At 49.4% G+C, this 25,818-nt stretch overlaps 1 protein-coding gene across 13 annotated transcripts in view; it reads right to left on the bottom strand.

Moving 5' to 3' along the window:
- Positions 1–25,818, bottom strand: part of KLC1 (kinesin light chain 1) — a 63,523-nt gene that overhangs the window by 19,840 nt on the left and 17,865 nt on the right. For all 13 annotated transcript variants that reach the window (XM_043489311.1, XM_043489312.1, XM_043489307.1 and 10 more), the window contains 11 exons: positions 23,098–23,359; positions 21,000–21,230; positions 17,792–17,870; positions 17,305–17,530; positions 13,773–13,860; positions 13,089–13,190; positions 10,783–10,956; positions 10,544–10,643; positions 3,360–3,409; positions 3,207–3,274; positions 1,542–1,650 (listed from right to left, as the gene is read on the bottom strand). In XM_043489311.1, the coding sequence (XP_043345246.1) occupies positions 1,542–1,650; positions 3,207–3,274; positions 3,360–3,409; positions 10,544–10,643; positions 10,783–10,956; positions 13,089–13,190; positions 13,773–13,860; positions 17,305–17,530; positions 17,792–17,870; positions 21,000–21,230; positions 23,098–23,358 (1,488 nt within the window). In that variant the 5' untranslated portion in view covers position 23,359. Of the gene's footprint in view, positions 1–1,541; positions 1,651–3,206; positions 3,275–3,359; positions 3,410–10,543; positions 10,644–10,782; positions 10,957–13,088; positions 13,191–13,772; positions 13,861–17,304; positions 17,531–17,791; positions 17,871–20,999; positions 21,231–23,097; positions 23,360–25,818 lie in introns of those variants that run through there.

The following is a 25,818-nucleotide window of genomic DNA, read 5'->3' as shown; positions in this document are numbered from 1 at the left end:
AACAAAACCTGCCATCTTTATACCTGTACACGTATATAGTAACATATTACCCTCTTAACTCTGAAAACGGGTAACTAAAGGGCAGTAAGCAAGCCTTCTCCTTTAAGTTCCCTACACACCGTGTTTCAGCGTAACTAAAACACTGATGAAGCAAAGTGCTTCAGTAGTCCTTTTTATTTCCAAATAACATTCCATCGCATAAATATACCACACGGTGTATCCATTCATCCATCGATGAACGTGCAGCTGTCTGGACATTCAACCTACTGAAACCAACGCTGCCATGAACGTATTTCCTCATCACTCACGGAGGCCACACCTGCCAATTCACCTACCGGCCAAAATGGATCTGTCATCCCAAATCAACACTCTCAGTGCTTCCGTGGGGGTTCACAGACACACAGACAGTGGAGGAAAATTCAGGTCAGTTGACATGCACATCCCCACTAAGACGGAACAAGGCGACACTGCTTTCCTGCTTCATCTCATGCTATAGACAACGTCCTTCCCCCAGTCTGAGGCACTCAGAACCGTGTTGTCCACATTTTGGTCGGTGGCCCCTCGAGTGGTGCTCAGGTGTCCTCTGGAGACCTGAGCTTACACGAGAAGGCGGGCACGCGCCTTGTGGAGATGAGCTCCCTTCAGGCAGGAGTTATGCTGCCGGCCATGACGTCAACATTAACGAGTCAACGACAGACACTACAGAGGGTGTCCTTGGACAGAAGCAGTGCAGACAAGCTCCGTGCTGATCTGGTGACGAAGTGTGACCAGAGACTTGCAGCAGCCTGACTGTGCCTCCCATGAGCAGGGCTTCACCACTCGCTGACTCAGCAGCTGCACAGAACACAGCGCAGAGGAAGGGGAACCAGCAGCATCTGCCTCGGCACCCGGCTGCCCTCTCGGGCAGGCGCCAGGAGCGGGCGCCCAGGGTCAGACAGGAGCTCCAGGCCTCACTCCTGGAGGACCCTCCCAACCGTCCTCTCTGGCAGGCAGCTGGGCCGTCCACGTCCCCACCAGCCGTCAGCAGGGCTGCAGTCCTCAACACCTGCTACTTCTGCTGTTTTTCCTGCCAGCCACCCTAGAGGGTGTGAAGCGGTGCCTCGCCGCGTCTGCACGCGCCTCCCCGATGACTGACGACCTGGAGCGTCCTTCCATGTGCTGGTGGCGGCTGTGCGGCATCTTCAGAGAAATGTCGGCTTGGGGCCTGTGTTCATTTCTTCATGAGCTGGTCGTTTTGTTCTTATACATTCTGGATGTTGGACCGCATCAGAGATGTGGTCTGCAAACCCGTCCACCCACTCCGTGACGCCTTTTGTCTTCCTGACAACGTCCCCAAAGGCACAGACGGTGCTGACTCTGGCGGCTCTGACTCCTGCTTCTGCAGCTGGTGCCCGTGGTGTCATGTTCACCTCACTTGAGCAACCCGATTTTATTTGTACAAACTAAAACAGGAAATGTTTCCTCTCTCTAAGTCAGTATTTCAACAAGTCTCATAAAACAGAATCAAACTCAAAGCTATAAGCAGAAGGCTGCTAACTGACCTGTTTACGAGACCTCATGGCTGCTTCTTCCAGTGTTTCCGCAGCTTCAAATTTGCCTTGCCGTCTGTAAAGCGCCCCGAGGTTTTTTAAAGTCGTGGTGACAGTCGGACTGTAAGAAAGCACACAAGGCGCAGGCTGACGCAGTGCGCGCCCCGGAGCGGCCGCCAGCAGCAGCCCTCAGCCTGCGGACAAACGCGCTGTCGTCGGGCTGAAGCTAAACGTCTGCGCTTCTTTTCACCCGTAAAATCCTACAAGGCTCTTCTAACTCAAGCATGCCCTGCCTACAGCACTGAGCCCCGCGGCTGGTGGGACAAACCCCGGAGCTCTTTCCGCTCACACAGCCTACTGGGCAGTCTCAGCAGGAAGGTCTGTGCTGGGTCTGTCCAGTGACCATCAGGCGTCCCCTGGAAGCAGAGCTGACTGCGCCAGGCAGTGCAGAGGACACACGTTCCAGCGCTGCTCTCCACCTTCTCCTTTCCCGCTGCAAGGAGAGGGGAAACAGCGCGAATCCAAAACTCATCACCAGCAGGACGGGAGTCAAAGAATGACGGCTGTGTGTGCAAAAGAAGACCAAGCAGCGTGGACACAGACGGTGTGTTTCTGTGCTGCTGACAGAGCAGTCTCGTTAACAAATGAGAAATAAATCTAGCTCATTTTACTACAGATATGCTCCAGGGGATTGTTCTCTTACTGATGACAGGAGCTTTAGAAATAAGCTGGGAACTCCCCGGTGGTCCAGGGGCCAGAACTCTGCACCTCCAGTGCACGGGGTCTACGTTCGATCCTTGGTCAGGGAACTAGATCCCACATGCTGCACTGCAACTAGGGCGGAGGGCCACAACTAGAGAATCTGTGCCGCAAAAAGACACTGCAGATACAAAAAGATCCCATGTGTGCTGCAACTAAGACCCAATGCAGCAAAAAGGATACAATAAATAGTTTTAAGTAAATGATAAAGCAGCTATACTCCATGTTTTCAGACAGTTTACAAGTACTGGGAGAAAGCATGTGAAATTCAGAAATTATGATAAGTGCTATGGGGAGTCAGAGGAAGGATATTTATTCCAAACTAGGGATTCAGAATAAAAAGAGTTTTCCTGAAATAGTAACAGAAGACTAGTAAACTGAGTCTTAGAGAATACGTGAAAGTTAAAACAGGAAGAGACTACTGACAAGAAAAGTGTTCCGGTCAGAAGAGGAAACCGCACTGGGCCAGGCTGGCGGGCTGATGCTGGAGGAGCCACACCGCCCTCTGCAGACGGGAGGCCCGGAGGCCGTGGGGGACGGGGTGTGCGCCTGGAACAGCTGCAGAGTGCTAGCTCCGCAGGGCTGCCGGCCTGCTCCTGCGAATCTGCCCTACGGCCTTAAAGGCTGTGCCCCCGCTTAGCCATCTCTCCTCCCGCCACCTGGGAGCTAGTCTTAAGACTCAGCGTTAATGAACAGGGCCCATGCTTTTGCCCATGGCATCACATTAAGGTGGGTTCTGTATACGCAAATTATCTTACTTACAAAGTTATGGAGTTTTATTGGAACCTGGGGGAAAATAAGGGCCTGTGCAGCCACATCACCTTGAGGAACTTTACACATGACGTGGTTGACAGGCTGCCTTTGAAGCATCAGCGCCTCCCACAGCTGAGTGTCTGTTTCCCAGGCAAGCAGACGCACCTGTCAACTTTGCAGGCCTTGTACCAGCCACCGTACTCTCCAAAAGACGTCCCATCCTTCTGCTTTCCCTAAATTGCAACAAAGAATTTCAAGTAGATAATTATCAAGCAATATATTCAGTTTAGAAAACTTCACAAAATAATGTGTTCTTACTTTGCATTCTTCTCTCTCCTCAGCATGCATCCAAATGGGTTTATTTTCATCTATGGAAGAAAAAATAACATGCTATGAATCGAGGTGTAACCGAGTCCACTACGTAGAAGTTGTCAAGTTCCAGAGTCTGCAAGGTTTCTGTTTTGTTTTCCACATGACCCTTCTCAGATATTACTTTTCACAACAAGAACGGACTAGGCATCACACTGGAGAAAAAGGACTCTGACGGCAGAACCAGACCCAAGAAATAAGAAGGAAATGACCATTTACGCGCCATTCTGTGAACAGAAGGCACGGAATCAAAGGTGCCTACCTAGACAGAGAGGAAACTTTCAAAAACAGAGATAAATGCTCACGTCCTTATAAGGAAACTTCCTGTTATTCACCGACTTGTTTCTCCAAACATTTACTGAAAGCCTACTATTTTCTGAGAGCTGGGGATTCACAGATAAAAAAGAAATGACCTGAGTTCTCCAGCACCTAACTGTGAGGCGTGAGAGTGATATTGTCTACTGTGGGCTATTTGATGATGTGTGTTTTGTTTTCTAGCCTCTTTCCCAGCCGGGCCAAAACCGTGCTCCTAGCGAGCTGCAGAAGCTATTAAGAGTTCCCTCAACACAAGCCAAGCTGAATGTCTACAGCAATCCTGATCCTAGCACATCTGGGGTTGTACAGCTCCTCTGCTCAGGCTCCAGGGCGCAGAGTCTTTAGCAGAGAGAAGGTATGTTTCTTAGTAGGCCAGTCTCCCCGTGGAGCTTAGGTAAAAAACCCTATAGGAAAATTTTCAATGCTAGAATCTTCACGTAACACTTGGACCATTTAGAATTTGAGGAACCTAACATTAAACAAAGTCCAAGTAGTAAGATGTTGAGAGAAAAAGTGAAAAAATTATAAATCAACATTCCTTTAAATTTTTCTTAACTTTTGAGAATGCTGACACATACCATTCACCCAAAACTTCCAAACAACTAATGTACCCCAACACAGCAGGCAAGCAGTCTTACAAGTGAAGGTTATGACATGGAACATGCTTAAGCTACTAGCATAAAGGAAAATAATCAGTAGATGTGATTACATGTAAAGTGTTGCTTCAACTACACAAATCAATAAGAAAAAAGGAAGGAGAGACACTAAAAACATTAAAAGATGTATCCGGGTAATGAAATGACAGTGATTCTCCTGTTCCCGTCTCTGCACTTATTTTTGAGGTTTCCTGCAATGAGGACGTATTTCAGGCTCTGGAGAACAAGACCTGTGTCCCCACCCAATCCAACCACTCATAACTTCCTGATCTGGGAGAAGCACTTAGCCTGCAGGGTCCTTGCTCCTAAAATGGAGTAAGGTGTGACCCACTTCACAGAACTGCTAAGAAAAGTAACATTACAAATTTCAACTTTTTTTCATTGAAAGACTAGTGTACATGGTTAACTACTATCATGATTATTTGGCATGTTATAGGAGAAGAGTAAAGCTAGTTTTAAATACTGGTTTTAAAAGAGTGAATACTTGCACAGAAAAGGAAACCATAAACAAAATTAAAGACAATCTATAGAATGGAAGAAAATATTTGCAAAGGCTGCAACTGACAAGGGATTAATCTCCAAAATATACAAACAGCTCTCACAATTCAGCAACACAAAAAAGAACAAACAACCCAATCAAAAAATGGTCAGAAGACCTAAACAGACATTTCTCCAAAGACGACATAGAGATAAGCAACAGGCACATGAGAAGATGCTCAACGTCACTAATTATTAGAGCTGTGCAAATCAAAACTACAATGAGGTACCACCTCACACCTGTCAGAATGGCCATCATTGAAGTTTACAAAAGGACGCGTTGGAGAGGGTGAGGAGAAAAGGACCCTCCAACACGGCTGGCGTGAGTGTAAGTTGGTGCAGCTGCTTCAGAAAACAGTATGGGGGTTTCTCAGAAAACTGAAGAGTCGCCGTGAGATCCGCAATTCCGCTCCGTGCCACATACCCAGAGAAAGCTCGTTTCAAAAAGATACATGCACCCCTGTGTTCGGAGCAGCACTTTTTACAGCAGCCAAAACCTGGAAACAAACCTAATGTCCATCAACAAATGAATGGATGACATCTATACAATGGAATACTACTCAGTCATTAGAAAAATAAAGAATGAAATAATGCCATTTGCAGCAACACGGATGCAACTAGAGCGGGTCGTACTAAGTGAAGTAAGTCAGAAAGAGAGAGACAAATACCATACGATACCACCCAGAATCTAATTTATGACACAAACGAACCTATCTATGAAACAGAAACAAGACTCACAGACAGGACAGCCTGGGAGCTGCTGATGGGCTGGGGGAAAGCGGAGAGGGAGGCCAGGGCCAGCAGGCATAAATGATCACAGAGAGGATGGACAAACCGCAAGGCCCTACTGAACAGCACAGAGGCTGAAAGATCTTGTGATAAACCACAGTGGGAAAGATACTTTAAGAAGAATGTATATATGTTCATAACTGAATCATTTTGTTGCAAAGCAGTAATTAACATTTTAAATCTATACTTCAACTTAAAAAATAAAGCAAAAAAACAAAGTGAGACCAGCCCAGGAAATTTTGAAAGCAAAGATTAATCAGAGAGCCCTTGACACATCACATATTCTACCTTCACCCCCTCCCACGCCTGCCTCACTTCAAACCACAACAGCCAAGAAGATGTGTAACTGGCACAAGAATCAGTATCTGCATCAGTGGAAAGAAACAGTTCAATACAAAAACCACCCCCACCATTAACAACAGCAATAAAACCCCTGACTTGATAAAGAATTTAGAATATGACCAATATGACCTTAAGACTTAGTGGTGGGAATAGATGGATTATTCAGTTAGGGGTGCTGGCACAAAAACTGTTTAAATATTTGAAAAAATATTTTAAATCTCAATTTAAAAAAAAAAAAGACTGAACAGTATTTAAAACTTACTGACACAGCAGTATTCTTGCCTTAAGAACCCCATGAACAGTATAAAAAGGCAACAAGATATGACACTGAAAGATGAACTCCCCATGTCGGTAGGTGCCCAATATGCTACAAGGGATCAGTGGAGAAATAACTCCAGAAAGAATGAAGAGATGGCGCCAAACGAAAACAACGCCCAGCTGTGGATGTGGCTGTAAAGAATATTGCTCAGGAACCTGGAATGTTAGGTCCATGAATCCAGGTAAACTGGACATTGTCAAACAGAATGGTAAGAGTGAATATGGCTATTTTAGGATTCAGTGAACTAAAGTCGACTGGAATGGGTAAATTTAATTCAGATGACCATTATATCTACTACTGTGGGCAAGAATCCCTTAGAAGAAACGGAGTATCCCTCCTAGTCAACAAAGGAGTCCAAAATGCAGTACCTGGGTGCAATCTCAAAAATGACAGAATGATCTCTGTTCGTTTCCAAGGCAAACTATTCAGTATCACGGTAATCCAAGTCTATGCCCCAACCACTAACGCTGAACTTGAAGTTGAACGAGTCTATGAAGACCTACAAGACTTTCTACAACTTAACACCAAAAAAAGATGTCCTTTTCATCATAGGGGACTGGAATGCAAAAGCAGAAAGTCAAGAGATACCTGGAGTAACAGGCAAGTTTGGCCTTGGAGTACAAAATGAAGCAGGGCAAAGGCGAACAGTTTTGCCAAGAGAACGCACTGGTCATAGCAAAAACCCTCTTCCAACAACACAAGGGACAACTCTACACATGGACATCACCAGAAGGTCAATATTGAAAACAGACTGATTATATTCTTTACAGCCAAGATGGAGAAGCTCTATACAGTTGGCAAAAACAAGACCAGGAGCTGACTGTGGCTCAGATCATGAACTCCTTATTGCCAAATTCAGACTTCAATTGAAGAAAGTAGGGAAAACCACTAGGCCATTCATGTATGACCTAAATCAAATTCTTTACGATTATACAGTGGAAGTGACAAATAGATTCAAGGGATCAGGTCTGATAGATAGGGTGCCTGAAAAACTATGGATGGAGGTTTTAACAGTGTACAGGAGGTGATGATCAAAACCATCCCAAGAAGAAGAAATGCAAAAAGGCAAAATGGTTGTCTGAGGAGGCCTTACAAATAGCTGAGAAAAGAAGAAAAGCCAAATGCAAAGGAGAAAAGGAAAGATACACCCATTTGAATGCAGAGTTCCAAAGAACAGCAAGGAGAGATAAGGAAGCCTGCCTCAGCAATCAATGCAAAGAAATAGAGGAAAACAATAGAATGGGAAAGACTAGAGATCTCTTCAAGAAAATGAGAGATACCAAGGGAACATGTCATGCAAAGATGGGCCCAATAAAGGACAGAAATGGTATGGACCTAACAGAAGCAGAAAATATTAAGAAGAAGTGGCAAGAATACACAGAAAAACTATACAAAAAAGGTCTTAATGACCCAGATAACCATGATCACTCACCTAGAGCCAGACATCCTGGAATGCAAAGTCAAGTGGGTCTTAGGAAGCATCACTACAAACAAAGCTAGTGGATGTGATAGAATTCTAGCTGAGCTATTTCAAATCTTAAAAGATGATGCTGTTATCATCACGAGGAGACCAAACTGCTGCACTCAATATGCCAGCAAATTTGGAAAACTCAGCAGTGGCCACAGGACTGGAAAAGGTCAGTTTTCATTCCAAACACAAAGAAAGGCAATGCCAAAGAAACTTCAAACTACCGCACAATTGCACTCATCTCACATGCTAGCAAAATAATGCTCAAAATTCTCCAAGCCAGGCTTCAACAGTACGTGAATGTGAACTTCCAGATGTTCAAGCTGGATTTAGAAAAGGCAGAGGAACCAGATATCAAACTGCCAACATCCAATGGATCATTGAAAAACCAAGAGATCCAGAAAAACATCTACTTCTGCTTCATTGACTATGACAAACTCTTTGACTGTGTGCAGCACAATAAACTGTGGAAAATTCTTAGAGATGGGAATACCAGACCACCTTACCTGCCTCCTGAGAAATCTGCATGCAGGTCAGGAAGCAACAGTTAGAACTGGACATGGAACAACAGACTGGTTCCAAATTGGGAAAGGAGTACATCAAGGCTGTATATTGTCACTCTTCTTATTAAACTTACATGCAGAATACATCAGGCAAAATGCCTGGCTGAATGAAGCACAAGCTGGAATCAAGATTTCCGGGAGAAATATCAATAACCTCAGATATGCAGATGACACCACCCTTATGGCAGAAAGTGAAGAGGACCTAAACAGCCTTTTGATGAAAGTGGAAGAGGAGAGGGGAAAACTCAACATTCAAAAACCTAAGATCATGGAATCTAGTCCCATCACTTCATGGCAAATAGATGAGGAAACAATGGAAAAAGTAACAGACTTTTATTTTCCTGGTCTCCAAAAATCACTGCAGATGGTGACTGCAGCCAGGAAATTAAGATACTTGCTCCTTGGAAGGAAAGTTATGACCAACCTAGATAGCATATTAAAAAGCAGAGACATTACTTTGCCAACAAAGGTCCATCTAGTCAAAGCTATGGTTTTCCAGTAGTCATGTATGGATGTGAGAGATAGACCATAAAGGAAGCTGAGTGCCAAAGCACTGATGCTTTGGAACTGTGGTGTTGGAGAAGACTCCTGAGAGCCCCTTGGGCAGCCAGGGACCAAACCAGTCAGTCCGAAAGATCAGTCCTGAATATTCATTGGAAGGACTGCTGAAGCTGAAACTCCAACACTTTGGCCACGTGATGCAAAGAACTGACTCACTGGAAAAGACCCTGATGCTGGGAAAGAATGAAGACAAGAGGAGAAGGGGACAACAGAGGATGAGATGCCTGGATGGCATCACCGACTCGATGGACATGAGTCTGAGCAAGCTTCTGGAGTTGGTGATGGACAGGGAGGCCTGGTGTGCTGCAGTCCATGGGGCTGCAAAGAGTCGGCCACAACTGAGAGACTGAACTGAACCAACACTGTTGTTTACCGACGTTTTATGTACTAATCTAATCCTACTGTCAGACAAGAATCCAGCTCAGTTAGGAGAACTGGATTTCCTGACAAGGAACCGGGTCGTGCGCGTCAGTGCTGCACCAGAGGAAAGGCCTGTGGCCTGAGAGCCACGCCCCGCGGCCCCTCCGGGCACACCTGCAGCTTTCTGTCCTCTGTCCTAACATCTGTGTGCAGGGTGAATCCAAGCACCGAAAAACCGCTTCTGACTAGAACCCAAGTAACTGGACTCCATGCTACTACTTTCAGTAGAGAGAAGTTACAATCACCAGGGAAGTTAGCAGACCACTTCCCTGAGTAAAACTTATCTGAAGCAGCCTTAAGCTGATGACCTGGAATCAACCCAAACCCAGCAAGGCTTCTGCTGTGAGAGGACACGACACGGAAGCTCCCTGTGGACCGTGAAGTCCGGGGAGGTGAGCTGTGACCCAGTAAGGGCCTGAGGCAGACAGAGTCCATTTCCAGAATGATAAGCCTGGGGCATTACTACCTTCTGGCAGTAAAACAGACTTACTGCTCCTCTTGCTGACAGAGAAAAATTAATACACTTCTCAAAAGGTTTTCAAAAGTGCTTTCCAGAAATTCTCCATAAAAGGAAGTATTTATTAACCATACCTCTTCCCCACGAATCCTAAGGTTTCTAACACACTGGTAACAACTGTCCACATTCTCAACCCCTCTTGTCACGGCCACAGAAGGGGGAAAGATGCCTCACGTAACATACAGATACTGTTTTACTGAGCAGTTAAAAGTCTGACAAAATATTTATTCCAAAACTGTGTATTAAGCACCTACAATACTTTAAGGACTATAAAGGAGACAGGCCTCAGCTCCTTACGGCCGTCAGACAGTCCGGCAGGACTGGGACGGGCGGAGGATCTGCATTTCTGACAGGTCCCAGGTGGTGCTGGAGCTGCTGGGTTCCTGCTGGCACTCTGAACCACTGGACCACAGAACAATTCAAGAAAGCAGCCAAGGACTCCAGGGAGGAACTCTGGAGTTACTGCATCCAGGCTGTACCTAACACAAGCGCAGACTCGGGTGAGGGCAACCTGGAAACACGTGAGGCAGGTGGGCCATCCCCAAGACTGTGATGACCTGGGTATTACTGAGTTTTAAGCTGGAAATCCCTATGTTTAACACACCCTACAGCTGCATCTGCTTAGAAACAAAAGTGCATCTCTTACCATCCACTGAACCAAACTCCCTTTCGTGTGCGCGAGTGAGGATCTCTTTGTACAGGGTTTCTGCTTGCTTGAATTTTCCTTGCTTCAGGTAGCAGGAAGCCTTAAAATAAAAAAAGCACTTACTACTCTTCAAACGTCAGGGAAGCACACATTCTCATCTACCAGTTACACTATGAAACAGTGCTGAAGCTTCAGGAAGAAAGGAATCTGTCTACAGAGCTGACCTTCTGTCAACATACCAGGTTATTTTTTGTTTTGGCCACATTGGGGTCATCAGGACCCAGTTTTGTCTGGTAGATCTCGAGGGCTCTCTGATAATAATATTCCACTTCTTCGTACTTGCCCTGGTTCTGGCACAGTAGAGCCAAGTTATTTAACTGCTTGGCGACATCTGGGTGGTCCTTTCCCAAAACCTAGGAATGAAAAGTAGCATCAGAGACACTTGTTGTTTCACAGGGTACCGTCCAACCCAGTCCCTGCCCTGCCACGAGAAGGCTCCTCCTAAGAATCAAGAGGACTGCGCCTTGCTTCCAGGCTTATGACACTTAAACAGCCACCGACACAGTAGAAAAATCACTTAACCAGCCTTTGTTGAGTCGTCTTCTCGGGGGAGGGAGGAAGCTGTGCTGATTTCCTTCCCAAGCTTTGGAGTCTTGAATCCTTACAATAATCCTACATGGTAGGTAATATTATGGACATTCTGAAGATGAAGAAACTGGATTTTATAAAGGCTATCTAACATGACTGCCAAGTTCTAAACATGCCCAAATTCACACTCAGCCCTCCCTGACTCTAACGGGATTACACTCATTCCTGTGAAGAACAGCCTCAAAGGGAACTCCCAGCTCCTCAACTAACATCCTACGCATCCCCTCTTTAAAACCAGATTCTGTGATCACAAACCAGGCCCCTCACACTTCACTCAAATGTGCTGTCCCAGACACACGACACTCTTCTCCCAGCCCTACCCAGCTCCCCACTCCCACCAACAACTCATCCTGCAGGTCTCAGGTCCCCTCAGAAGGGACCTCCTTATATCCAATTTAAGGGAACCGTGAGTCCGTCCCCACCCAGTTAACTCACAAGCACATCACTTGCGTTTTTTTCTTTCTTTGCTAGTATCACTACTCAAAACTCTCATTTATCGATTTAGTTCTTTATTGCCTGACTCTCCCCTATTAAAATGCAAGCCTCAGAATGCTTTGTCTCAGTGTCTAGATGCAATGTTACCTCAGCACCTACAAAGGTGCTGGCACACAGGTGGATGAATGAACATGAACTTCCCCCTCAGGACCTGAACAAGCCTTCGGTCTTGCCCAGTGCCCTTACCTGTGCAGCTGCCTCTCCCGACCTCTGCACTGCCCTCTTCCCCCTGGCTGGGAAGCCCTGAGACTCGGCTCCAGACCGAGCGATGGCGGGAGGCCACGTCAGCACAGCCCCAGCCCCAGGCCTGGAGGAGCTGCTGCTCTGCACCCTCCCCGAGCTCTCGGCCAGAAGCCAGCGTCTGCCTGGCGGGCCGTGCGCCCAGGGAAGAGGCTGTGGCTGATTCGAAATGATCACCCCTAACCAAGTGAGGGTCCCCAGGTCCTCAATAAACATTTGCCGGATGCGTGAATGAGAGCAAATAAACACAAAAGAACCTAACAGAACGTCATCTAGAGTTCATAATCCGCAACGTGATACATCTGTGGTTCTCCCTGATTTTAACCCCAGCCCACTCAAAACCTGAGTGGATAAATAAAAAATAAAATAAAAATAATTTTATTTCTTAATAAATATCACGCAAATGACAGCATGGACAAAACTTGACCTGTATAATTTGATAATGAGCTTCTTCTCATTTTCTTTTCCCCAAGTCCTCGCCATTAAGACTCGAAATTAAATGATTAATCTCTCAATATCAATGATAAATAATATTTGATAATACGGTAACATTTGGTAACAATGACACACACAAATTAAATTATCATGGCGTGGACCTGCCCAGTGTCTGCAACATTTGAATACACAGTTATATGGAGTACTGTGGAAACTAACAAGATCCATTTTTAAAATACCTAATCACTATAAACTGTACTAACTCACAGTAAACATCCATGACGCTGACTGAATCTCTAGTTCTGAGTTACTTTTTAGTTCTCAAAAGAAAAGCTATTGCATTAAGTTTTATAAGCATATTTGGTGACTGTTTAATTTTCACATTTGTCTTCATGATAGGCACGTGCCCCACTGTAAATGAAATGCCCCATGCCTGGCACTCCCAGGCCTCAGAAATTCCCTCCTCAGCCGAGTCACTTTAGGCCACTCTAGGCCTCAGGCTGGAAGGGCCTAGAACTCAAGGCTCCACCCTCTGCACCGCTACCCCGCCAAGACTCCCAGGCAGGGCCCATCGGCTGTGTCTCAGACTGCACACCAGAATGAAGGGCTTATTTTTGGTATATGGCCAGTGAGGATGTATCACCATGGTCCTATCTCAAAATGTAGAGTGAATTATTTAAAAGCATAAAGCGTGGCGTTCCGCGAACAAGGACCATCCTGGGCGCACCTTCTCTCTGATCTCCAGGGCTCTCTTACACAGCGGCTCGGCTTCTTTGTACTTCCCTCTTTTGCCATAGAGCACTGCGAGGTTGTTCAGAGTTGCTGCCACCTACCAACACAGGAAACCAGGAAGAACGGTAAACGCCAGGCGGAGGGGACGTCAGACGTCACACACACACAATCCCCAGTGCGTGATGGAAGTGCTCTCCAGCCGACTTCACTCAGAGGCGAGAGAGCAACATCACTGTCCAGTGGGTCATAAAGTAACACCACAGGCCATTACACAAATCAATATGATCTTGATTCTTTTTTAAAATTTCACTTGGAAGCCACAAAACCAACCAAAATAGATCTATATGCAAATGTAACCAGATTTTAATAAAAAGACAATACAAAATTTTTAGGAAAAAATTTATAGAAGTACATGCAATTTGATTCAGGATCAAAAACACCGTACGTGATCCATCTGAGGTGGGTGATCAACAGAAGTGCACGCTGAAACCTGCTAACTGCGAGTCACCCACACGGAGCTCACCACTGGCTCCGAGCGAGGAAGTCCTACCTGTGCCGGCCAGTCAAAGGGCAGCTCTTAAATCTTCCCTGTTGAGTTTAACAGTGAAATGAGTTGGGTAAAAAAAAATGTATTAGGGACAGTAAAATTTGAAAAGGATGGAAGAACCAGTATACAAACCGCAGGATGATCTTTGCCCAGAGTTTTCTCACGGATGGCCAAGGCATCGTTCAGTAGGTTAGCTGCATCTTTATATTTATTCTGGTCTCTAAATTAAAAAACACACAATTATATGTTTAGACACAGCTCACTACATCTTTTTGAAATGCAATTCTGGAACTAAGGAAATAAAAATTAAGTTTCAGTTATGAAAAAAATTAAAAGTTAGCTATTAAAACTATTAAAAACACTCCTAATGTAGGAGAGAAAAGACTCCCTCAACAAGCACGTTGGCAAGGAGAGCTGGGAATCGGGCCTGCTAAGCTAGACCGCTGGGACAATACCGCCCCGTGTGCCGAGGGGTCTGCACGTGCCCGCTGCCCGCACAGGTGAGTGTGGCCGTACAGACCGTGCAGGCAGGCAGAACGGATCCGGCTGCAGGCCGCGTGGCCTGGCGTGTCACGTGGCCTCCTCAACCAGCCTACTGCAAGGAAGGACGGGACTCACAGAGCTGCCCTAAGAAGCCAATGACTTGCCAAAGCAGCAGCTCAGGACGACGCGCGCACACAGACAGGGCTGTGCCCGCGGACACAGGGCGGGGCGGAGGGGCCCGCTGACTACGGGGAGACAGTAGCAGCTCGGGCCCAGCCCGGCCCCGGGGGCCTAAGTGTGACCAACCGACCGACCGATGGACGGGCTGCACACCGGTCACGCGCCGTGTGAGAGAGACTAAGCATACACGCTGCCCCAGCGCCAGGACAGCCGCCCAGCGAGGTTCTGCCCACGCCGCCCTGCGGAAGGACGGAAGCTTCCAGGTCCTTACAGGGCGCTGACTCCTCTGAGTAACTAAAGTTTTTCTTTTATATTAAACTTACATTATCATCTTATACTGTGTTATATTATTAACATCTTATATTAAACTGACTCAAACTTTCTGTGAAAGTCAGCAGGTATGAAACAGTGTTTCAAAAACTAGCAGACCCAGTTAAACATACCAGCCACAGCCATCTCCCAGTTGTGAGTGAAATGGGGTGAAGAAGGCACACTGAGAGCTGCTCTAGACTGGCCTGTCGTCAAATGTCAGGACTACCCATCAGCCAAGAGGGCGGTCACGCCAAGAGCAAGAACCCCAAGCCACAGCTGGAGCCAGTTAGAAACCCGGCCCTTCCCCACGCCCGCTCAATCAGAAGCGGTCGGGGCGGGGTGGGGCTCAGCACGCATTCCACAAGCCCATCCAAAAATTCAAACTCAAACGAAAACCAATGCACACCTTGCCAGCATTAAAATAAATCCGAGTACAGAAGTGGGCAAGATCACAGAATTTTCACAGAAGGCCCAAATGACTAAAAACGCAGAATCGCAGAACACAGATTAACACACAAAGCTGTCTGTCTCTGTAATAAAGAGCAGGAGATGACCAGCCCCGCCCTAGGCTGGCGACGGTCGCTGAGGGTGAGCGGACACCACCTTCCTGAGCACCTGGGCAATCTGTATCAAGAAGCGTGTAAGGTGTAGACTCGTATCGCTCAGGAATCGACACTGAAAAAAATTCAAAATCTTTTGTGCAAAACTTGAGCAAAAGATGTTCATCAGTATAATATTAATACCCCTCCCCCAAAAAGCTTAAAATTAGATGTCTCTTAATAGAAGAAAGTTGAAATAGTGAGTTACGGTTCAGCTTTAGGACTCAGTATTGAATACAATATGAACAGAGACGCAGCTGCTGTTTCCAAACATTTTGCTGACATGAGTAAACTCTCACACTACAGTACCAAGAGAAAAGAGAGGCCATCGAATTCCTAGCACATCTATGTGACCATGCGTTCTATGTACAACGAATCCCAGTCACGTTCTACATGCGTTTTTCACCTAACTCGTTCACAATAAAAATAACTAGGATTAGCCAAAAACATTCTCTCTCTCGATGGTTGACTGCTGTCTCTTCACAGACCCTCTGGCTCCTGTCTGCGCCCCGCTCAGGTGCCCAGCTCCAGCCGCAGCAGACCCTGCAGCCTGGCCCACAGGCCGCTCTGAGCTCCAGTCCCCCACATCTCTCTCCTGAGACCCGGCCGCTGGGCACAGGCACGTTCCAGCACATGCCCTGCAGCCCCATCGCCTCCTCCCACCACACTGCCGCTGCTCTGCCCCATGGGAAGCAGGAGTAAGTCCCCAACACATCCTGCAAGGTCCCAGAAAGCACTCGCACCCCTCCACTAGGCCTCCCCAATCCTCTCAAGTAGAAGGCATCTCTCCATTCCATCAACACTTCTGTGTGATTTTATTATTAATTGGCCATGCTGCAAGGCCTGCGAGATTTTAGTCCCCCGACCAAGGACTGAACCTGGGCCCTGGCAGTGAAAGCACTGACAACTAAACACTGGACTGCCGCGGAATCCCGACGCCTGTGTTATTTTATTAACGACAGTCTCCTTGCTTCTGTAACTACACCTGAACATAACCAGCCTATTCTCTAAACAAGGTTCTAAGTTCCTTGAGAAACATTTAGGTGATGCTATCTATTTCATTCACACTGCCACGTAACGTCCCATTTCACAACCCCTGCAACCCTCTGAGGCTCAGAAAACCTAAGGGCTCCGGACAACACCTTCAGTCTAGTGGCCACTTAGCAGAGATGCAAACTGACTTCTGACTTCCAATTCAGTATCCTGGTTTCTCCTTGAGAACAGGTGTTATGTGTTCATCTGTACAGCCTCACAAGAACCAGCCCAAAGTTTTACACACACACTTGGGTCTCAAAAATGTCTGCTGAGCTGTAAACAATCAAGCTAGTGAAGAAACAGGATGCAGCTCCCTGAAATCCACCACGCCAGAGCGGCCGCCGCAGACCAGTCCTGTCCTGGAAGTGACGGCCCCTCCTGAGGTCCCCACTCATCCGGCCTGCTCCATTTCAGCTCAGCTCAGCAAAGGGCTCTGGTGGACCACTGCCCCAGGCCACAGGCAAACTACTCAACCTCATTCAGTAAGTTCATCAAGGGCTTCTCAGTTAGGAAACATGCTCAAGGATGTAACTCAAGGCAGAGACCAGAGAACCTGGTCTTCAACCTCAAGGAATCAGGATTCCAGAAGAGATGACAAAATTCAAACAAGCATGCCAAGAACAGAGCAGGAGCTATGAGAGAGGCGGGGTCAAGGGAGGCGGGGCCAACAGGGGACGGGCGCGGAGCCCTGGAGCCGGGAAGGAGAGCTGACGGGGATCAGAGAGGTGGGGAGACAGGCAGGAGGAGCGGGGGGCTGTTCTGGGCACAGGGAGCCTGGTACACCAAGCACTGCGGGGAAAAACAGCCAACAGTCTCGTGCAGCCTGAGGGAAAGAGGCCGGCCTGGGCGCTCCAGGCAGCGTCCGCTCTACAGGGTGATGCCCCTGCCAGAGAGCGGCTCCGTGTTCTGAACGAGAACCCCCGGCTGTTCTGAAGACAAACGGATGGTAAGGCTGGAGAAGCAGCTCACAGCAGTTTATAAAAACACATTCTTGGGGCAAGTTCATTAAAAACGTCATCCAGGTGAAGAGAAGAGGATAGAAGCAGAGTACTCACCTGTACACCAAGGCCAGGATGTTCAGCATGGTGGCCACGTCGGGGTGGTCGTGGCCCGAGGTCTTCTCCAGGTCCTCCAGGGCCTGCTTGCAGAGCGGCACGGCCACCTCGTAGCGGCCCTGCGAGGCGTACTGGATGACCAGGTTGTGCAGGGTGCGTAGCCGCGCGGGGATCTCGTAGCCGCCCTGCTGCGCGGCCGCCGCGGCGCTGCTGTGCTGCTGCTGGACTGCGGGGAGAGGCCCGTTCAGACGCGGAGGCCGGCGGGGCCCGCAACCACAGCGTCCCCCGCAGCCTGCCGCGGCGGCTGAGGGGCTGCCGCTCCCTGTACCACACAGCCAGGCTGCCGCGGCCCCAGAAGGACCCCCCCTCCTCTGCGCGCTGAGGACCCAGACCGCGGGGAACTGGTGGTGCACACCCTTTAGAGCCCCCAAGAGGAGAGGCCACCTCCCACCCACCGGCCGCCGCTCACACACCACTCCCAACTCACTTCCTTGACCGGGTTCGTCGTCATCATTTGGGAAGAGGTCATCCAAAGGTTCCTTGGTGGAATCAGCGTCTTTGTCCTCCTGTGAAACCAACCCAGGACAGTATTATTTTCACAAATATTATAAAAGCTGCGCTGGATATCTTTGACATAAATTTCATTTTAATTAGAAATAGAAAAGACAGTTCCCTTTCCAGATCAAATCTAGGATTAGCCGCAATTCGCTTTGTCCATCGGTTTAGGGAAGAGCAGTGAGTGGAACGCCTGCCGGGCTGAACTCAAAGTGCCTGTGCAGCCTGGAGCCGCACACAGCCCACGCGAGCGCCCCTGTGTCCGAGCCGCCACCCGGGCCCCGGAGTGCAAGGAGCAGGGAGCGCTTTCTCGCCGTGCTTGGAAGGAAGTGATTAACTGGCCGATCTCCGAGGACTGCGGGACTGGCGGGCCGGACACCCCCTCCCCACCCAGCACCACACGGGACCCCAAGAGCAGTGTGACAGCCTGTGGCTGTGTCCCCCCAAGATGAGCCCGCAGGTAACAAGTGATCAGATGGCGGGGTGGACAGTCAGCAGCTCAACCCGGTGAGAACTCGGCGTCATCCCGGCACAGACGGACACCAGGCTCCTCTGGAGAGGACACCGAGAGGCACACACCACTTTTCCAACACTCCCGTCTAGGACGCACAATCCAAATACACTCATGAGGAAACACTAGACAAATCCAAACTGAGGGACAACTCGTGACGTAACTGGCCTATATTCTTCAAGAACACCAACGTCGTGGAAGACAAAGACGGACTTTCTTCTCCCTGTGAAAGGACCTGTCCCCGATGAAAGATGACTGAAGGGGCGTGACCACCATGTGCAACGCGTGGTCCTGAGCGGGATCCTGGGTGAGTGGGAAGCGCCACCGACGACTGTGCAGAGATCAGGAGCGAACATGGACTCTGGGCTGCAGAGGAGAGGGGACACGGCACCCCGTTCAGCCTCCTGAGTCGCCCTGGCCCCCACAGAAGACCCCTCGGGCTAGTGAGGTACCCTGGCAGCTCGAGGAGGAGCAGGACAGGGCAGGAGCATCACCACAGCAGCACCTGAGAGGGGAGGCGGGGCTGGCTCACTGCGTCTCTGCTCCCAGCCAGACATGTTTCCAAATACCAAGTTTTAAACGTCTCTGAATCTGAGAGAGCAGCTTTCCGCTGCTCAGTGTTACCTCGTTTTCCAGGTGAATCAGCTACTCTATCCTTATTCCCACAGCAGCCTACAGGAGTGTCTTTTAAATCAAAACATCAGCTGCTCCTGATTTAGAGATGCAAGAAAGAAGTACAGCAAGTCTAATGAAACAGGGCGCTCTGGACCAACCGTGACCCAAATCACGCCGAAGCCGCAACCCCGCGTGACGGCATCTGGAGACGGGGCTCTGGGAGGGAACCGGTTAGAAACATCACGAGGCTGCGGCCCTGGTGCGGGCCCTGAGACACCAGAGCGAGCTCCCCCCGCGCCATGCCCCCACCCCATGGTGTGAGAGCACAGTGAGAGGGCAGCTGTCTGAAAGCAGGGACGAGTCCTCCCCAGAAACCAGGCCTGCTGGCACCCTCATCTCTGACTCCCCACTTCCAGACCTACGACAAAACTCATGCTCTGTGGTTTAAGCCACCTAGTCCATGGTATTTTGCACGGCAGCCCAAGCTAAGACAGAGTAAGTGCAGGTCTGCTGGTGCAATGCACAAACTATTCTAACAGACAGGATGCGGGCTCAGACAGGAGACACAAACGCAGAACTCAACAGCATACAGATTACGTAGTGATCACGCCTAGAACTATAGAGACAGTAAACAACCCTTAGCCCCACACACAGTGTGAAACCCTGGACTGGACCCTAGAGTGGAGAAGGGGCACTGAAGAAGGACTGGGATTCAAACAAAGGCTGTGGTTTGTTCACAGCGATGCAACAGCGGTGCCTTCCCACTTCTAACACACGCACTGCTACAGACTGAAAGTCTGCCCCCACCACCTGCCTCAAATCCACATGCTGAAGCCCTAAAGCCCAATGTGATGCTATCTGGGGGTAACGTGGGTCAGACGCAGCCCTGAGGGTGGGGCCACCGTGATGCCGTCAGTGCCGTGACAGCACCAGGAGCAGACAACAGGTCCAAGAGGCCGTGTGACGGCACACACCAGGAGGAAGGCCCTCACCAAGACTGCAACAAAGCTGCCACCCTGCTCAGGCTCAGATTTCCAGCTTCCAGAAGCAGGAGAAACAAGTGTCTGCTGTCTGAGCCGTGCAGCCTGCCATTCTCTGGAGACAGACACGGCCTGGGTTAGCTCAGACACATGCTGTGGAGACACAAGATGCAGCACTAGGGAGACTGAAAGTGAAAAGAAACTCGCTCAGTCGTGTCTGACTCTGTGACCCCATGGACTGTAGCCCACCAGGCTCCTCCGTCCATGGGATTCTCCAGGCAAGAGTACTAGAGTGGGTTGCCATGTCCTTCTCCAGGGGACCTTCCCGACCCAGGGAAACTGAGTAAAGGGTATATGGGACTTTCCTTCACAGTACCATTTCAACTTTTCTGTGAATCTAAAATCATTCCAAAGTGAAAAAGGTTACTTTTCTAAAAAGTTAACTGAATCAGAAACAACAGTAATAGAGACTAGGATGAAAATCCAGAGAGCACTAAAAGAAGAAAAGGACCAAGACCCCGGGGAGCCCCAACATTCCAGGAACCCCAAGAGAGACCAAGGCAGACACACGAGCAAGGGGGCAGAAGGACCAAGCGGTGCCCTGTGGCCGGGGTTGGGGGGGGATCTCAAAGACAAAGCCAAGATCCAACACAAACCACAGAGGCATCCCAAGCCCCAACAACAGGGGACGACGGGCGCTGCTGATGGTGCATCCAGCGGCGGGCTGGGCGGGGGGCTGACAGGAAGCACCAAGGGCACCCAGCAGATCTCGAGCTGGGACAGCCCTCACACATTTATTTTGTATTTACCAAGGACTTTTCCATTTTCTAACCACTGTTCAAAAAAAAACACATGTGAGAAAAGTACTCCAAAGAGAATGTATATGACTCACCCAGGGACTCAGCCCAGGACCGTTAATCCCTGGTCATGTTAAAGGCAGGCTCCGGAGGGGAAAGGACAGCATGGCTGGCTCCACTGAGCCCACCACCGGGGAAGGTGTACCGTGAATCCCGCATTCCTGTGGAACCACTCACCGAAGGGGAGATGTCGTCGTCGTACTTCTTCAGCTGATTCATGAATTCCAGGTGCTTCTTCTCTTCCTCCAGCTGAGCCACAGACTGCTCGCTCTTCTGGAGCTTCTGCTGAGTGTTGGCCAGCTCATCCCGCAGCCACTGGTTCTCCTGGCACAGACGCCGGACCTGCGCACGCAGCTTCTGCTTCTCCGACTCCACGGCGTTCAGGTGGTTTGACAGCGCCATCATGACCTGGACCAACAGAGACGCTGATGGCACTGCAGCGCTCAGCCTACCGAACACCACCTCCCGCCTCCACAAGCGCCCCGGGGCGGCAGCGCCAGCCGACCCTCGCAGACGCGCGCTCCAGAGTGCGTACAAGCACAGTTTGCTCTTTCCTATTTCCACCCTTCAGTCACCAGCTACATGCAGAGCATGATCAAGAATATTACCCACTCATCACTCATCTCTCTCTCTCTCTCTCTCTGCCTCTGCCTCTCTGCCCACCGCACTCCCCAGCCTGGTGAAAATACAGCAAAGAGGCATCCATCGGCAAACCAGCTGGCTCCCACCAGAACCAAACCGTGCTGATACCCTGACCTAGAACTTCCAGCCTCCAGAACTGTGGAAAATAAACGTCCACTGCTGAAGCCCTGACCTGACAGCATTCTATTCTAGTAGCCGGATCTGACTGAGACAACAGCTAAATTAAATGCCTCTTCCTTCTCTCTTGGGAAAAAAAAAAGAATGTTGACTTGCTCAGAACATCTATTAAAAAAATTACAATTTTTTTCTATCTGAAAGCACCTCTAATGGTGGACAGGCAGCAACTGTTCTGACGAAGCTGTGTTCGTTTATTTTTTACCTAGGTGGTGCCGCCAAGAGAATTTCTCAGAGACTCTTTGCCATGAGCAAACGCCAGGCACACACACATATCCATGTGCAGAGTGGGCTGCGGACGGGGCAAGTCGCCCTCGCCACTGAAGGGGAGGGAGGGAGGCTCTGTGGCCAACAGCGAGAGCCAGGACACCCTGATGCACTCGCAGGCGGAGGTCCCCGCCGGGCTCTGCTGGGGATACACTGGTGGGCCTCAGGGAAGGGCCAGCCTGGGGCAGAGACAAGTTCCTGGGAGGGCAAGGGCTGCGGAGGAAGGCTGGCTCCGGTCGGTCTGTCCTCTCGGCAGTCCGTGCGCCTGCCCTGCCTTCTTATTATCCTCCCAGGTCTAAAACCTGAATGTCTAGGATGAGGGGCTCTTCCCGCCTCCTCCTTTTAACGCCAATATCTGCCCGCCTGACAAAGGAGGCTCACACTCACAGAAGTGAGCTGCTGGCCAACATCCACTCACCCGCCTCCTTAGGCTTAAGAGCCAGGGACTATAAGGGGAGAGGCACCATTCTCCAGTGTCCCTCACAGCCAGATGTGCCCGTGGGACCAGCGAGATGCAAGCAGAGTGCCGGGCACAGTTCAGGGAAGTCGAGGGAGGCACGACCTCCCTGCGCCCTTCGCAGTCCCAGGACAGAGTCACGTGGCGGCAGCTGGACCCTGTCTTGGTCCACAAGACAGGCGGGCTGGGGTGCAGGGCAGCAGGGGCAGGGACCCAACAGCCCGAGAACCTGGGCTGGGAGGGGGTTTGGTCTGTACAGATGCGACAGAGCAGGTGCTGGCGAGCTGTCTGGCTTTCTGGGGAGAGGCAGGAAACCAGAGGCCAGTCGCGGGCTGGAAAGTGAGTGCAGCGTGTCTGCATGTGTCCCACCCTCCCCCCCCCCCCCGCCCCGCCCCGTGTCAGTGAGGGGCGTCTCCTCCCTCTCCTGAAAAGGGCAGTGGAGCTGTCTGGGACGGCCCACCTCAGTGATGCAGTCTACCTCCGACATGTGAGCGGACGCTTTTGCTTTTGTGCAGCTGAATCAAACCCCAACTGACACCAAGGCTTACCTCTATTTTCACTCTACTTTTTAAAACTGACGCATTCCCCAATCACTCATCGTTTGCACAGCATACATAACCCGCATATAAGATGATTTCAGTTATTCTGTATCTGCCCTCTAGTTTAAACCTCATATTCCAAACAGTCTCCGTTTTCCTAGACTGGCAAGTTCACGGTCATGTCATGAGACCGTACCTGAGCCTCACTCAGGCCAAGCTCCAGCATCTCCAGGGACTTTCGGATCATGTTTGATTTCTCCTCCACCAGATTACTTTCATCATCTTTCTTCAAACACTTCAGTGTCTCCAGTAAACTCTGCAAAATGGAATTATGCTCATTCTTCAGAGCTTCCAGCCCCTGGATTACTTGCTTTGTCTTGGAAATAATTTCATCCTGCGTGAGCTTCTCCAACTTGTCTTCCTTCATGTACACCATTGTGGACATGTTGTCATACATTCTAGAATGGAAAAAGGAAAGAGTCAGACATCGCATTACAGGCTTAGTTTATGTTACACCTTTAGCAAAGTACACATATGAAGACTTTTAAATCAACATTTTTACAGGTAAACAATAAATAAGTATATTATGATTTATTCCCTTGAGATACTATAAATGCACTGTTTCTGTTTTTCCTTTACAGACCAAATTAATTACTCTTCTGGCTTATGTCTGAATTTTTTTACAGAAGAAATGACAGTAATGCCAAACATTAAAAGCAGCAGAACAGGGAGGGGGGATCAGGATGGGGAACACATGTAAATCCATGGCTGATTCATGTCAATGTATAGCAAAAACCACTACAATACTGTAAAGTAATTAGCCTCCAACTAATAAAAATAAATGAAAAAATAAATAAATCAATAAAAGCAGCAGAACATCCAAATGACATTTCCAAGACACAAGGTCTCAGTGAACAAATTTCCTCTGAATGTTCACCAGCTTTTTTCTCCTTAATGAAAAGAAGAAAGTGAAAGAGAAGTCGCCCAGTCCTGTCCGACTCTTTGCGACACTTAGCCTACCAGGCTCTTCCCTCCATGGGATTCTCCAGGCAAGAGTACTAGAGTGGGTTGCCATTTCCTTCTCCAGGGATGAAATGCAAAAGGGTCAGTAAATTCCATCGCATATTTACCCGATAAAACCCTGAGAAGCAGTCACAGCTAGAAAGAGAGAAACCAGCAAAGGAACGCAGAGCAGTCAGAGTGGCAAGAGGGCTGCCCCTGACTGCAGCCCGGTGACATAGGAGACAGCAGCATGACCAGCGCTGGGAGGACGCCAGGGGACGTCTCTGGTGGTCCAGTGGGTAAGCATCTGCCTGCCAACTCGGGGGACATGGCGTTCACAGACCGCAGAACAACTGAGCCCGTGAGCCATGAGTGAGCGCTCGCTCTAGAGCCGGGAGCCGCAGAAGCAGCTCACACACTGCGACCAGAGAAAACCCACCGGCAGCAACCAAGACCCAGCAGAGCCAAAAAGCTAAACAGTTAAAAACTACAAGAGTACACCAAGAGGGAGAAGGAATGTGGAGAAGGGCACAACATAAAACAAGGTCAGCAAAGCGGTGATGACGGCTGAAACGAAGCAATGGCTCTTTTTACTATCATCTCTCAGTTTTTAGTGTCTGCTTTTAAATCCTGTAATTCATTTGTTTTAAGGCCATAAACAGTGACCATCAGGAAAGCCTGTTCAGGAGAGTGACAGGGATGGAAGTCGGAATCCACCATGTCAGGGTGATTTGCCGCAGAGCACTTGCGACACCGAGTCTTTCTTCTCTCACTGTCTTCTATCCCCGTGGATGTGAGCTCTATTTAAAAGGCAGGAGGACCCCATCCTGTAGCCCGCCAGACGCACACTACCCAGGACGGCTCCCACACCCACAGACCACCTGGTGAACGGACGGACTGACGGATGCCGGGCACAGGGACGTGGCTTTTTTGCAGGATATCAGCTCCCAACCAGGGACTGAACTGAGGCCACAACGGTGAAAGCACAGAGGCCTCGCCGCGGGGACTCCCAGGGAGCAGGGTGGAGGCGGTGAATGCAGACCAGGGCTCCAGGATGCGGGACTGAGGCTCGAAGACCCCTGGGGAGGAGACGCCCCTCACTGACACTGGGGGGACACACAGACATGCTGCACTCACTTTCCAGCCCGTGACTGGCCTCAGGCTCCCTGCCTCTCCCCAGAAAGCCAAACACCTTGCCAGCAACTGCTCTGCCTATCTGTACAGACCAAATCCTGTCGGGTTTGGACGAGCAGGGTCACACCTCTACAGGTTGTAGCGGTAGCTGAAAAGGGAAGTGGGGACAGTTGTGTTTACGAAAAAGAGAAAGGGGGACAGAGTGTTTACATAAAAGCAGGAAAACCACACAAGGTAGAACAAAAGCAAAACAAAATGAAAAGACTGGCCATTCTAACTAGGAGACGCCTCAATTAAGTAAACCCATTTAAAGAAACCAACTTTAAGTCTTTAAGGACTGTGTAACGAGACCAGCCACAGGGCACCGCACGCTCACACACTTCTGTAACAGCTTTAACCACACACAGGAATGATGAGTGCAAACGTTATGTGGATGCGTGCATGCATGCGCACGCGCGCACACGCCACCAAGAAGAAGTCACTTAAGGCAGATCTTTTTAAAACTCCCAAAAGAAAATTAATCACAGAGTCCAAACGCTCCTGGGCCCACAGCTCTCAGGGTGCAGTGGGCAGCCAGAGGCCTGGCTCTGCCACAAGCCGTCCCCACAGCGCCAAAACCTCCTGGGCGCCGTGGGCAGAGGCAAGGCCCAAAGCGCAGAGCCACGCGGGACTCGGCACCGACCCCCCGGGGGCTGAGGTGTCAGGAACGCCCGACAAATGACCCCGGCAGGTCTGCAGATGCAGGCCCATAGCTCAGCGCTTTGCTGGACAGTTCCGTGGT

Source organism: Cervus canadensis, chromosome 17 (genome assembly GCF_019320065.1).
Source record: "Cervus canadensis isolate Bull #8, Minnesota chromosome 17, ASM1932006v1, whole genome shotgun sequence".
Lineage (NCBI taxonomy): Eukaryota > Metazoa > Chordata > Mammalia > Artiodactyla > Cervidae > Cervus > Cervus canadensis.
This window is presented reverse-complemented; position numbering and strand designations above follow the sequence as displayed.